Source organism: Anthonomus grandis, chromosome 9 (genome assembly GCF_022605725.1).
Source record: "Anthonomus grandis grandis chromosome 9, icAntGran1.3, whole genome shotgun sequence".
NCBI classification, from domain to species: Eukaryota; Metazoa; Arthropoda; class Insecta; order Coleoptera; family Curculionidae; genus Anthonomus; species Anthonomus grandis.
The window spans coordinates 17,947,907-17,962,214 of NC_065554.1; the positions used below are offsets into that span (position 1 = coordinate 17,947,907).

General features: G+C 32.7%; 2 protein-coding genes across 3 annotated transcripts in view; one reads left to right on the forward strand and one right to left on the reverse strand.

Moving 5' to 3' along the window:
• The window catches only part of LOC126740259 (myb-like protein U), a 42,922-nt gene extending 38,421 nt beyond the window's left edge, over window positions 1–4,501 (reverse strand). Inside the window, exon 1 of the mRNA XM_050446202.1 lies at window positions 4,330–4,501. Within this exon, the coding sequence (XP_050302159.1) occupies window positions 4,330–4,395 (66 nt within the window). The 5' untranslated portion in view covers window positions 4,396–4,501. The remainder of the gene's footprint in view (window positions 1–4,329) is intronic.
• A 150-nt stretch (window positions 4,502–4,651) lies between these two features.
• The window catches only part of LOC126740252 (integrator complex subunit 2-like), a 57,191-nt gene continuing 47,534 nt past the window's right edge, over window positions 4,652–14,308 (forward strand). For both annotated transcript variants that reach the window (XM_050446190.1, XM_050446192.1), the window contains exons 1-5: window positions 4,652–5,299; window positions 9,391–9,648; window positions 10,071–10,323; window positions 10,411–10,620; window positions 10,885–11,044. In XM_050446190.1, the coding sequence (XP_050302147.1) occupies window positions 4,900–5,299; window positions 9,391–9,648; window positions 10,071–10,323; window positions 10,411–10,620; window positions 10,885–11,044 (1,281 nt within the window). In that variant the 5' untranslated portion in view covers window positions 4,652–4,899. The remainder of the gene's footprint in view (window positions 5,300–9,390; window positions 9,649–10,070; window positions 10,324–10,410; window positions 10,621–10,884; window positions 11,045–14,308) is intronic.

The following is a 14,308-nucleotide window of genomic DNA, read 5'->3' on the forward strand; positions in this document are numbered from 1 at the left end:
GAAAATTTGACTTAGCATGTAACCAGTGTGCTCTTCCCTTGAAAAATTGACAAAGTATGTAACCAGTGTGCTTTTCCCTTGAAAATTTGACAAAGCATGTAACCAGTGTGCTTTTCCCTTGAAAAATTGACAAAGCATGTAACCAGTGTGCTTTTCCCCTGAAAAATTGACAAAGCATGTAACCAGTGTGCTCTTCCCTTAAAAAATTGACAAAGCATGTAACCAGTGTGCTTTTCCCTTGAAAAATTGACTTAGCATGTAACCAGTGTGCTTTTCCCTTGAAAAATTGACAAAGCATGTAACCAGTGTGCTCTTCCCTTGAAAAATTGACAAAGCATGTAACCAGTGTGCTCTTCCCTTGAAAAATTGACAAAGCATGTAACCAGTGTGCTTTTCCCTTGCAAAATTGACAAAGCATGTAACCAGTGTGCTTTTCCCTTGAAAAATTGATAAAGCATGTAACCAGTGTCCTTTTCCCTTGCAAAATTGACAAAGCATGTAACCAGTGTGCTTTTCCCTTGAAAAATTGACAAAGCATGTAACCAGTGTGCTCTTCCCTTGAAAAATTGACAAAGCATGTAACCAGTGTGCTTTTCCCTTGAAAAATTGACAAAGCATGTAACCAGTGTGTTTTTCCCTTGAAAATTTGACAAAGCATGTAACCAGTGTGCTTTTCCCTTGAAAAATTGACAAAGCATGTAACCAGTGTGCTTCTCCCTTGAAATATTGACAAAGCATGTAACCAGTGTGCTCTTCCCTTGAAAAATTGACAAAGCATGTAACCAGTGTGCTTTTCCCTTGAAAAATTGACAAAGCATGTAACCAGTGCGCTCTTCCCTTGAAAAATTGACAAAGCATGTAACCAGTATGCTTTTCCCCTGAAAAATTGACAAAGCATGTAACCAGTGTGCTTTTCCCTTGAAAAATTGACAAAGCATGTAACCAGTGTGCTTTTCCCTTGAAAAATTGACAAAGCATGTAACCAGTGTGCTTTTCCCTTGAAAAATTGACAAAGCATGTAACCAGTGTGCTTTTACCCTGAATTTTTGACTTAGAGGAATGGTTTTTAGTGGGTCGGGGCTGGAAAAAGCCTTAACCCCACACTACCTCGGGCCGGCCCGAGGTGTCTGTTTGCAGATTTTTTTAACCTCTCTAAAAAATAAAAAAAAAAAAACGATGGTAAGTATGTTTAAGGCAATCTGAGACAGACGAATCTGCATTAGAGGATAATGAAGGTTAATGAAACCAATACCTGGCAAACTGGTTGGAGGCATTTATAATTCAAACACTCATTGCATTAAAATATATTAATGATTATTATATTAATATTCCACTAATTTAAAATATTCAAAAACATTCTAAATTAGTGGAATTTTGGTTTTTTAATAGTATTTGTTTGTGTTGCTTTAAAAAAAAAATCTTCAGAATCGATTATTTCAGAAATGGTTAAGAATCAGATTAAAACATATGGGTTAATTTATCATATTTTGACCTTCTGAATATGTTCCCAAAATATTTCCCTTTCCTCCTGGAACAATAAGAATAAGTATAATTTGTGATATATGTTCTAGTTGTAGAAATAGCAAATAATCTTAATATCAGTAATAAAGTCATAGCGGTGTTTATAGATCTTGCGAAAGCTTTTTAAAAACTCCTTGATGTGTTATCACATTATAGCGTTCGAGGCATGGTATTGGACCTTTTTAAAAGCTATCTTTCCGATAGAGAACAATTTCTGAAACTAAATCAAGTGCTTAATCACCCTATGAAAATTAAAATTGGAGTCTCACAAGGCCAGATATTGGGTCCTATTCTCTTATATAATAAAAAATTATCGGGCTGTGTGTAACCAATCTGAGTTGCCAAAGCTGCTTGATTGCCTGGTCAGTCATAGGATTGCCTGGAGTTTTAAATCTTTATTTAATCCTGAGCAATTTGGATTTATAAAAGGCAGATCTACTGATGCTAATTTGGTGCTGTATGTCAACTACCTCTACCGCTGCTTGGAGAAGGGACTTCAGGTTGACTCAATATATACAGATTTTTCCAAAGCTTTTGATCAGGTTAACCATGGGGTACTCTTGCAGGAGCTTAGGGCTTTAGGTATTGTGGGGCCTCTTCTTCAGTGGATCTCGGGATTCATCAGAGGTAGAACCCAGATTGTTAATCTTGGAGGTACATGTTCCTCTGAAATTTTGGTGCCAAACTTGAAAATTTTCGTGTGCTAATGTTTGCTGATGATGTGAAGCTATTTAGGCTTATCACATCCCTTTCTGATGCTGTGCTCCTGCAAAAAGACCTCAATTTGTTCTTTGATTGGTGCCACTTGAATAGAATGTCCCTTAATATCAATAAGTGCCATAAGATTACTTGTTCTAAGCAAAGAAATAGGGTGCTTTTCTTTATAAAATAAATAATGTAGCAATTGGTGTCAAAACAGAGGTTTCTGACTTAGGAATATTTATTGACTCCAGGTTGTCTTTTAAAAGTCACATCAATCAGGTGACTGGTAGGGAAATGAAAATGCTGGGTTTTATCCAACGGTCTACAACTGATTTGTCTTTGTTTACTTTTAGATTACTTTATTGCTCTCTTGTTAGGCCCATCTTGGAGTATGGCTCAATTGTGTGGTCCCCATCATATAACTGCTACATTGAGCAGATTGAAAAAACTCAAAATAAATTTTTAAGGGTGGCGGCTTTTAGATGTGGTTACAGGAAACAGGAGTAAAGTCAGGGATAACCTAAACTTACCCACATTAAAGTCATAAGGTTTTAAATGCTACTATAGATTGTCCCGAGTTATTGTCTCTTTTTAAACTTAGGGTGCCTTCCAGATTGAATAGACAATCAGGAATATTTTCAGTCCCATTCCACCATAATACCAATTATGGCATTAATGAGCCAATTACACGAATGGCTTGAAGTGCTAATGGTCTGTCAGAACAGATAAACTTTTTTGACTCTAGGATTACATCTTTTAAGGGGCAGTTAAAGAATATTATTTCATAGGGGCTTTAATTAATTAACTCATCTACACCTTTCATTGATTTATAGATAGTTTTGTATCTGAATATATATTATATGTTTGTATGGGTATGCTATGTAACACTTTTGTAAATGGATTCTGTAAATAAATAAATAATGGCTTACTAAATTTAAACATAAATGGTAAAATTATATCCTATGCTGATGATACAGTGCTTGTTTTTACTGACATGGGAAGATCAAAACAAAGAGTGTTGCGCGGTTTTGGTGTTGTCAAAGAATGGTTAGACTCCTTTAAATTAAGTATCCCTAAATTTATCCAAAACAAATTATATTGCATTTTCTCTAATAAGCACAAGTAGACCAAATTTTACTGAAATTCAGACAAGTGAAGAAAACCACTGTTTTATACCAGAGGTAAAGAAAACTAAATATTTAGGAATAGTTATTGATGAGCATTTAAAATGAACAGAATATATATCATATCTCACAAAAAAAGTTCACACCTTAATTCATAAATTTTATCTTCTTAGAGAATTTCTTTGCATTAAACTGAAATTAGTGTACAAATCTCTGGTGGAATCATTGCTGCGGTACGGCCTTGTAGTATAATTTACAGCCATTACGGGTAATACAAAACTCCATATTAAAGATAATTTTTAGGAAAGATAGGTGATATTCAACTAAATCATTTTATAACAGAGTCATCTGCAACTTGGACTGTTTATACATACATTATATTTGTACCTATATACATAAAAAAAACCACTAAAAAAATTCGTAAACCATCATCATCGAACAAGAGCAAATGTTAATAGACACTTAATTATACCACCAAATAAAAAAACTATAAATATAAAATTTGCAAATTATTTAGCACCAAAACTTTACACTTTAATCCCAAATGAAATTAAAACTATAAGTAGGATTAAGATTTTTAATGAGAAGTGTAAGGACTTTATTGTAAATAATTATGAAACTTTTTCTAAACTTATGTCATAGGGTAGAAAAATAGAACTAATTCCACACTTGTGAATAAATAGGAAAATGAATTAATATATTATGATACATTTACATTTGTAGGAAATAATATACAATTAATATTTCAGTGCACATACAGGGGTATCAACCTCTAGGTGCCAATTAAACAAAATTTTTGATAAATAAAAACAATGTCTATAGAACTCGAATGTATTGTATGAATATTTATTTAAATTTGAATAAAATTTAGTAGACTGGAGTCCCTATTGAAAACTGTTAAACTATGTTTAGGGTGAAAGGAAGGAAAATTCATCCCTGGACCTTATCAAAATAAACAATGTAAAATAAATAAGCAACTTACAGGACTTTTTATCAACTCAATCGTTTCTCCATTTACAATGTTTTTTAAAAAATATAAATTGGTCATTGTCAAATAGACACTTTTCTACTAATTTTTTTTAATTGCTTTTCTTTAACATCCTTTTTAATTTTTCAATTTTGATTTCCTCACAAATACAAGCAATAGTGTGACAACTGACAACGACATATGACAATAATGAAAATAAATGTCTGTAGTCTAATGCGATTTGTCACTTAGTATCGCCGTGATACAGCCGTAAGCGCGAAATCGCCGCAATTATGTAGTAGCCCTAATATAACTCGTTTGTGTTTTGTTGTTCTAACGCAAACCTAACATAACCTGCATCTATGTATTTTTATTTAAATATTTTATTGTGTTTATTAAATTATTTATATTGTGTACACTGTTTTGTTCTTTTTTTATGAGATTTTCTTGTGCTGAAAGACAATCGCCAAATGCTTGTTTTTGTGAAGATTTTTTTCACAATTTTTAAGTAGGTTCTCTATCACAGAAGTAGGAACTCCAAAACTAACTAATCTTAACAGGGGAACAAATCAAATCAAAATAAAAATGAACTTCAAAAAAGGGGTGAACCCCTGCGTGTTTAGTGCCGTACAAAATGTTGATATGGACAAACTCGCTAAATGTTCAGATACAGACATAAGACCAGTATTACCTTGCCTTGTGAGAATGGGTCTTATCTCACCATTAGATATCTCTAGGAAGTGCACTGACATGAAAGTTAGTATTCTAACCATTGTGAGTGGCATGGAACTAGTAAATTCAATAGTTGCTCTACTTAGCATAGATTTTCATAAACTTGAAATTGATGTGAAAAAAGAGCAACAGCTTCGACTTAAGGGAAACACAAACCGTAATGATTCAATCTTGATAGGAAATCTTTCAAATACTAGTATGGCTCTAGAATATGAAAGAAGTGATATGACTAGGAGATTGACAATACTGTTAGGTAAGTGAAAAGCACAAGTCTATTGCAGAATGTGTAAGATATACCTAAGTATAGTACGAATTTTCTTGAAATTTCCAGATAATTTTTCATGAAAAATATTAATTTATAGGTGCTAAAATATATAGGTCTGGTAGTGTCTTCATTATGATTTTACTTTATTCACAGTGTGATTTAGCACATCACATAATAAAAATTTCTAAAAAGAATTTTGAAGCCATCTGCTTTATTTAAGAGCAGGCACTATTTGACAAAAAAAAAAGTAAATTTAAAGTCTATAATTAATTCTTTTTAACTCATTATATCACATTTATATTTTAAAGCATTATAAATATCTTTTGCCAGTCTGAGATATGTGTGCTGAATCAAATTTTCATAAAGATTAAAGATTACAAAATAAAATTCTTAAAACAATTCCTAATTATAATTGGGTTATTAACACAGATGACATTTATATAGAACTAAATTTAAAAAGGTTATAGGAAATATTAGAAATTGAACAATGTAAAATGGTAGAAAATTAATCATGGTCAACAGAACAGTAATGTAAATATTAGGTTTAAATATAATGTGCGTAATTACCATACTAGATCTCATAGTTATACAAATCAAGTTTGTGTTAGGAGTAATATAGGTTTAAGTAATCTAATTATGGATGCAATTAAAACTTTAATAAATTACCAAATTAAAATGAATCAATAATATTTAGTAGTTTTAGAGCTATGCATGAACTTAAATAATTTTATATTTTGTTATTCTTGAGGCCAATGTTTAAAGCACTGATTTGAGTATTTTTTACATCTAAGTTTATTGTATAACATTTTGTTTAGGTAAACAATTTTTCAAAAAAGAAAAAAGATTAAAGAGAAGACAGACAATTTATATGTCCTTTATACTTATTTGAAATTTTTTTAAGGGCAAGTTTAATGCTGCCCTGAAGATGATTATGTAATACAAACTTGATTCTCTATTATCCCAATTGTCTCTACACTCCATAGTTATAACTTATATTGGCTGGTGACTTTGATATTAACTTCACTGATGTAAGCTTGCTATCATATCATACATCCCTTTTAAGTATATTGGAATCTTATGACTTAAAGATGCATGTTCTTTCACCCACACATATACCATCCTCATCTGCAACTACTATTGATTATTTGTGTACAAATTTAAATGATGTGTCATGTAGAGTACTCTCATCTGGTATTTCTGACCATGAAGCCATTCTCACTAGGATTCCATGCAACACTGTATTTCCTTCATTTCATTATATAGGAAGAATTTTCAGCAGAGCAAATTTCAATGCTTTTTCTTCTACTACAGCTTTGGTTAATTGGAATGCAGTTGAAATGGCTCCTGACCTGTTTACTTTGTTATTTCATGTGCTATGTGACAAGATCAATCACTGTTTCCCTAAAAAGAGGCCTAAAATGGAAAATAGAAAACTTTTGGTCACAGCAGGCCTCAGAACTTCAACTAAAAACCTCTGTTTTTTGGCTAAGTTGTGCAAATATACAACTAATGCAAACATTATTCTTTATCATCAGAAATATCATAGTCTATACAGAAAGACGATAAAAGCAGCAAAAGTTAAATATTATAGTGACCACTTGAATGTGTCCTCAAATAGGCAGAGAATGTTGCTCAATTATAAATGACTTCAGGCATTCTCACAAGAAAGTTTCAGAACCAGAAGTAAGACCAAATAGTTTAAATGATTATTACTGTAATATTCCTCATTTATTGCTCAAGGATGCAAATACTAATATTGATCCTTTGCATTATATTCAACAAGTGTCAGTTCAAAATTCTTTTTTCTTTTATCCTGTTAGCCTTACTGACGTTGAAGATGGAATTAAAAGCTTAAAAAACCATAAATCAGCTGAAGCTGAGGGAATATCATCAAAATTACTACTCCTTTTGCCTGACTCGGCATTGAGTGCCTTAGCTTCTGCCATAAACAATTCCTCTCATAATGGCATCTTTCGAGCATGTTTGAAAGAGGCAGTGGTTATCCCTCTTTATGAGGGTGGAGATTTGAGTGAGCCTTGTAATTTCCATCCAATTTCTATATTATCTATCCTCTCCAAGTCTTTTTTGCAACATACAGCATTTTATCTGCAAATCAGTTTGGATTTCAAACGGGAAAAGGGACTCATGACGCTGTTTTCGGCTTTTTGGAGAGTGTCTATGTGTCCTTAAATTCTGGAGAGTCCGCGGCGGCAGTGTTTTGCGATTTATCCAAGGCATTTGAGTATTCCATGATCTACACAAGATCATGGAATACTGCTGTCTAAGCTCAATAATTATGGCTTTAGAGGTGTGGCATTGCAATGGCTGGAATCCTATATGTCTAATCGTACCCAAAGAGTTACAGTATCTGAATGTTTATCCGATTCCAGATCCCTTAAAACTGGAGTACCTCAGGGTTCAGTGTTAGGACCACTATTATTTTTGCTGTATGTAAATAATTTGGGTTCATTAAAACTGCAGGTCAAAGTGGTTCAGTTTGCTGATGATACCACCGTTTTATGGAGTCTTATAGAGATTTTGATAATGTTAGAGCTCAGGTTTTTAAGGATCTTAAGATTTTATCGGAGTGGTGTGCTGCAAACAGGCTTGTATTTAATGTGGGCAAAACCTTTATTATGGGATTTAGGTGTGACGTTTAGGGCCTTATGTTTAGTGAAAACTCCCTCTTGCAATACAAAGAAAGCTGTAAGTTCCTTGGCATTACCATTGATGGTCACCTTCGCTTCGAAGATCATATCCTAAATCTTGCATCAAAATTATCCTCTGGATGCTTTTCAGTAAGAATGGCAGGGCATGAGCTGGGAGGGGTAGTAGCACGTTCCCATCTTCGTTATGGCTTGCCTTTTTGGGTTTTTAGCAACAAGGGATTATTAAACATAATTTTTGTGATTCAAAAAAAGGCAGTTAGATACCTATGTTCCCATGGGTTAAGAGATTCTTGTAAACCTCTCTTTATATCTCAAAAAATCCTAACTCTTTTTTCTCTTTTTATCTTAGAAACAGCTACTCTTATTCATAAATGTCCTAAACCTCCCTCAAACACTGGTCATATGACTCGCCAGGTTAACGATTTCCCCTTACCAATCCCTACATCCTCCCTCACCAAGAACTCACTTATATACCTTAGCAAAAAAATTTACAACTATGTTCCTCTATGTATCAGACAAATTTTAGAAGTTAAGAAATTCAAAAACAAATTAAAATCACTTTTATTATCCAGGGCATATTATAGCCTTGACGATTTTTTTAATGATACCTTTTGACCTGTGCTCTGACATCATTTTAGTGTTTTAGTTTTGTTTCCTATTAAATATTTTAATTTACTTCCTCTAAATTCTGTTTTATTGATAGCTACTTATTTTTTAATCAAATGTATCAAAAAGATGCTCTTTTTTATTTTATAAATTCAATTGAAGAACCAAATCATTCCACTAGAAAAGGAACAAAAATGGCACTAAAATTGAACCCTAAGGTATACCTATTTAAACCTCAAGCTCTTAAACCCAAGATATCAGATGTTACCTTTACTTTTAACAAATCTTTTTAAAAATATAATTTGGTATAAATTAGTATGAATTTCCCTTTATTTCATGTAGGAATAATTTTTAGTTGCATCCTGTAAAAAAGATTAAGTCTTTATTTAAATATTTTTGCCAAAAAAAGTGTATCTACTCATTTTTTAATAGTTATTATTATTATACAGGATGTTCCATTGAAAAGAGTCCAGCAGCAAGGCTTGGGGATTTGAATGTACAAATTTTACAGAATCCTTGAACCAGTATACAGTTGTTTTTAGGGTGGCATATTTACACATAAATTCAATCATTATTAACTTTAATTCCTTAGCATTCACCTTATTTTTTTCAAATCTTTTAAAAGGGCATAAATTTTCCTTCTTGTCAGTCTCTTCTGTCTTGATGGATGTTGGTGCAGTCCATTATAATTTGTTGTCTAAAATCAAAAATTATTTTATGAAACGTTGGTTTTTCGCTAAAGAAATATCAACATTTTATGTGTGGCTTCTGCAATCTAAATTTAATATTTTTTTTTTACACAAGGTGAAGTACTTTACATCCAATCCCAAATTCAGGAAAATACGGAATCTGGAACCGACCATGAATCCTACATCAAATCTTCAGAACTTTTCGACAATGATATATTTGCTGAAGAACTCTCAGACATCATTTGTATAGCATTGGCTGAGTTACCTAGTACCCTTACTATAACTTGTATGGTCGAAAACCTACTACATGTGCATAATGGACCTGAAATTATTTGCCGAGTGGTCGCAAACTTTCCCGATTGTTTTAGAGAAGGTAAGTTAGCAAGAACAGATAAAACTTGGCCATAACACACTTGAAAAATGTTTAGAAAAAAAAAAGTGAAATGCACTAAGTTCGGAAGCTTTAAAGCAACAAGATTTTGCTCCTGTTTATTTCCTAGTAATATCTTGGTGGTAATGATTCTAAAAGGCACCAAAATACCAAACAAACATTTTCATTATCTCAACAGATAATTAAAACATGTTTGCAATCTGAATACTCATAACTTTAGTAGATCAAACATCTCAAGTTTATCATAAGCAATACTTTCAGCCATTTCTGTGTAATATTTTCTACATTTAGTGCAGAGAATATTCTAAAAAATATTTGGTATTATTTACATTTGTTGATACTACATAAATTAAAAATTATTAAACTTTTTATTGGAATAATTGTTGATGCCTACTCTTTTCTAGTGTGTACGTACTTAATTCAAACAGGAGAAAAACAAGAAGAAACAGTTTCCAGTACAATTAGGACTACAACACTAGGCTTACTTTGCCAGATGAATCCATCTCAGTCCTTAACAGTAAGATTAAAATGTGTAGAGTTATGTAGAATGCCTGCATTAGCCATATTACTCTCTTTGGGAGATGTACAAAAAGATGGAGAAGCAGATGTTGTCGCTTTTGTTAGCGGCTTACTGCTCGGAAATGATCAAACAATAAGGTACAAATAATAAGTAACAAGAAGGTTACTAATGGAAATTATTTTTTACTCTTTCAACTTTATTTTATCTAAATTGATATTTTCTAGAAACTGGATAGCGCTGTTCTTTCGAACTGGCCAAAAGAAGAAGGGAGAAGCATCTAGTAATGCCTTACAGCAGTTAAGAGAGGATCTTACAAAAAGGCTGCAAAAAATTATTGATGCTTCCGTGGAAGGACGACTTCCAAATACATTAGTTGTTCAAGCTTCTGCCCTTTTAAGGTTATATTGTGCTCTTAGAGGTATAGCAGCTATTAAGTAGGTATTTTGTTTTAAATTTTTAAATCCAGTTTATTAAAAAAAACACGTTAAATGATTTAGCAATACTTTTTAAGTAATGTGCTTTCAAATATGGTTTCTTGCTGATATCATATTTATACTTAATGATATACTTAAACGTATCAATCTAATAAACGATGGACCTATAACAGTATTCTTTACTCGTTGCTATAAATCTTATGATATTTTTCATAATTTCATAATAAACTAAGAAAATCGTCATAGAAGTTATATCTCTTTTAGGTTTCAAGATGAAGAAGTAAATCTTATAGTTCAATTATTAACCTCTCATCCTAGTCCGACGCCCGCAGGAGTTCGATTTGTTTCTATAGGGCTTTGCATGCTTATTGCATGCCCCTCTTTGATTACACAACCGGATCATGAAAAGCGATGTATTGAATGGGTAAGCAGGAATTACAATTAATTATAATGTTCAAACCAGAAAAAATAGAAAAAGCAATTGCATATTTTAAAGTTCAATCCGGTCCAAGCGAAGACCGGATTCTTGATCAAAAACGCGAAATCATTGTCACTTTCTATTTTTGATCTCAGTCCCCAGCAGTGTCCATGCTGATGATCATGGTGAACCAACTGATATTTTCTATTCTAATTTCGGAGAAGAATATAGTGTTACAACAGTTATAACACTTTGCAGATATAACAAAATAAAGCAAGAGAATCTCTACTTAACCCGTTTTTTCCCAAGTTTAAATAAATTAAAATTACCTGTTATGCCCGAGTTTTGCAAAACTTTTGAAAATTATATTTTTAGAAAAAAATCAAATTAACTAATTATATTTTTCTGTGAAAATTTGTTTTTTTTGTTTCTAAATATTTTTTTTTATTTTTTAAATTGATATTCCATTTTTGGAACACTGGGAACACATGAAACACACATAAAACCAACTTTAATTTTTATGAACAAAAGTCAAGTTTGATTTAAAAAATCATAAAATAATTATTAAGTGGACACATAATATTTCTTAAAAGAAGTCTCATGTAAATTGAGGTTACATTTCTCACACATCTTAGTCGAGTTTTTTGTGACATAGGGCGCACCTATTCTGTTTTGTGGCTGGAATAAATAATTTTAGGGCGTCCTCCAGTTGAAATAGGCCTTCCATATTTTCTTAAATATACCTGCACCACTTCTCTTCGAAACTTTAAAAAATCCACTTTTTTGCCATTTGGTTGAAGTCTGTAATACTGCCAGGCGTTATGCATGCACCAGTCCAAGCAAAATGCGAAAAGACTCCACCACCATTTCTTGGAACGAACCCCAATTCTATAGTTGTGTATATTTTGATCCATTCGGTCCACTCCACCCATATATTTATTGTATTGCCCGACTACAAAAGGCTGAGGAACCAGGCATTTTTTTTCTCACTGGAAATCCACCGACTAACTTAACCAACAGGATTCACCGGATCGCAACTACTTACAATTAGAACAGGACGGTTATCATTCCATAAGGTAACTGTTATTTGAGAATTAGCGTCTGTAGAATAATCAAAGCTGCCTCTTGTACCCTTTTTTTCTTGCATTTTATTGCGCAAAGGACAATTCTCTAATCTATTCCCGTTGATTGTGCCTGTATATCCTACTCCGATCTTCTGGAGCGAATTGACTAATTTTAGGGAGGAAAAATATCTGTCGCCATAAATTTTAAATGGGACATTTTTTGGGAGATTCTCCAAAAGGGTTATCACTACAGATCGTCCCAATCCTAGGTCCATGTAGCGCCTATTTGCTTGTTTGATAGGGATTAAATTGTATTAGGTACCCAGATTTTTCACTCTTCAGGAGGATTCACTCTTCAGGATTTTTCACTCTCAAGGATTCTTCGCTCCATGCCTTCCGAAATATGGTACCATACTTTCATCAATAGACAGTTTTTCGTTAAGCGGAGCATAAGACAAAAATCGGTCATTCAACATGTTGAAAAGTGGTTGAAACTTCGCAAATTTATTGTCTTGTTCTAAATCATTATTACCAACACAATGCGCAAATTTTGTTAACAATTCAAACCGATTTCTTCGCATTGTATGTATCAGTATCTACCTCCCAAAGCATACGCCATCTTGGAACTTGTAAATGCCCGGATAAATATAAAATACCAATAAAGTATTTTAGTTCTCCTGCATCAGTACTAAAATTAAGATTGCCTTTTTGTCTGGCATTCAAATTTAACATTTCTACTAAATAATTACATATTTCCATATCAAAAAATGATTCAAAGCACGCAATAGCATCTGGAAATATGTCGACGTTTGCGCCAGGCTCTTTCGGAGAAACAAATTGTGGGAAGGAGTTATATAATTCCACTTTTTTCCTGCTTCTTTCTAAATTTGTTCTGTTTATATTAGCTTGGCTTACCAAGCGAGCTAAAGGTATATTATCGCTATCGTCGCTTGCATTACCATCAGATAATTCAGGAGAGTTATCGTTTACGATAGAATGGCCTGAGGTTCCTGGTTACGAATCGATTGCGAAGATTTCTTCAATATTTTTATCCTGATCATTATCACCAATATAAGGTTTGTTCTCACTGCAAATTTCTTACAAGTTTGAAACTGTTTTCAAACCATTCTTGATGCGCATGCGTAAAATATTACAACTTCTGATCGATTTGAAACCGTCTGTGCGAACATCAAATACGGGTTGAGTGGAGAAGAAAAATAACCTCACTTTTTTATGCCAGTGGGAAAAGAGCAATAAAATAAAACATAAACAAAAAAAATGTACAGTACAACCTTAAAATAGCTGTATATTATTATTACAGTTTAAGATTGTGTGATTATTTGCTACTTCAGGGCTTACTCTAAAATAGTTGAGAAATTCTATTCTGTTAAATTGGGACACAGTTTGATCAAAATAGTTTTGATTTTTGGGCCTTATCCGTTCTTCAAGTAAATCTTCTTTAAAAGTCTGTGTCGGAATCGACAAAATTCTGATCAGATTCTTCCGACGATTCAAAATCACTGATTTCCCTAATGTGTATTTTTAGACTAATCCAACAATTTAAAATAAAATTTTTCAAAACGAATATCAGGGACTATACAAAACGACAAAATACAAACAACAATTTAGAGGTTATGTTCATATTCCGAAGATCGGTGTTGACTGGCTACACAAATTCTGACACTTTGCTTGAAATAAATCCGAAAACAAGTCTGACTATCAGATCACAATCAGAAATATGTGTAAGAATATCAAACTTTTGATTTTAAACCGATCAGAAGATTCTGTGCGAACGCGTTTTTCTCTATTGCGCATGTTTATTTGTCGAAAACTTGTTTCTTACTGCTGTGAGAACAAACCTATAAACTACTCCATCAATGTTCCTTATTTTAGCACAAGCTTCTGACTGCATTTGACGACCACTAAGGTGATTTACATTAGCTGAAGGAACTTCATCATCATCAGAATCCTCTTCATAATCCTTCCATCGTTTGGAGGTGTTATAAAAACATCTGCAGCCCAAAACTACTCATCTTCAACGAAATCAATTAGTTCTTGGGTCGTGTAATACCTACAATAAAAATAGAAAATTATGTCCCCGTTTGTTCCCAGTGTTCCAATATAGGAACAACCTACAATAATCAAATCATTTAGTAACTTTCAATAATATTCGTATTGGGTATTTAGAATATCTTGAATTACATCA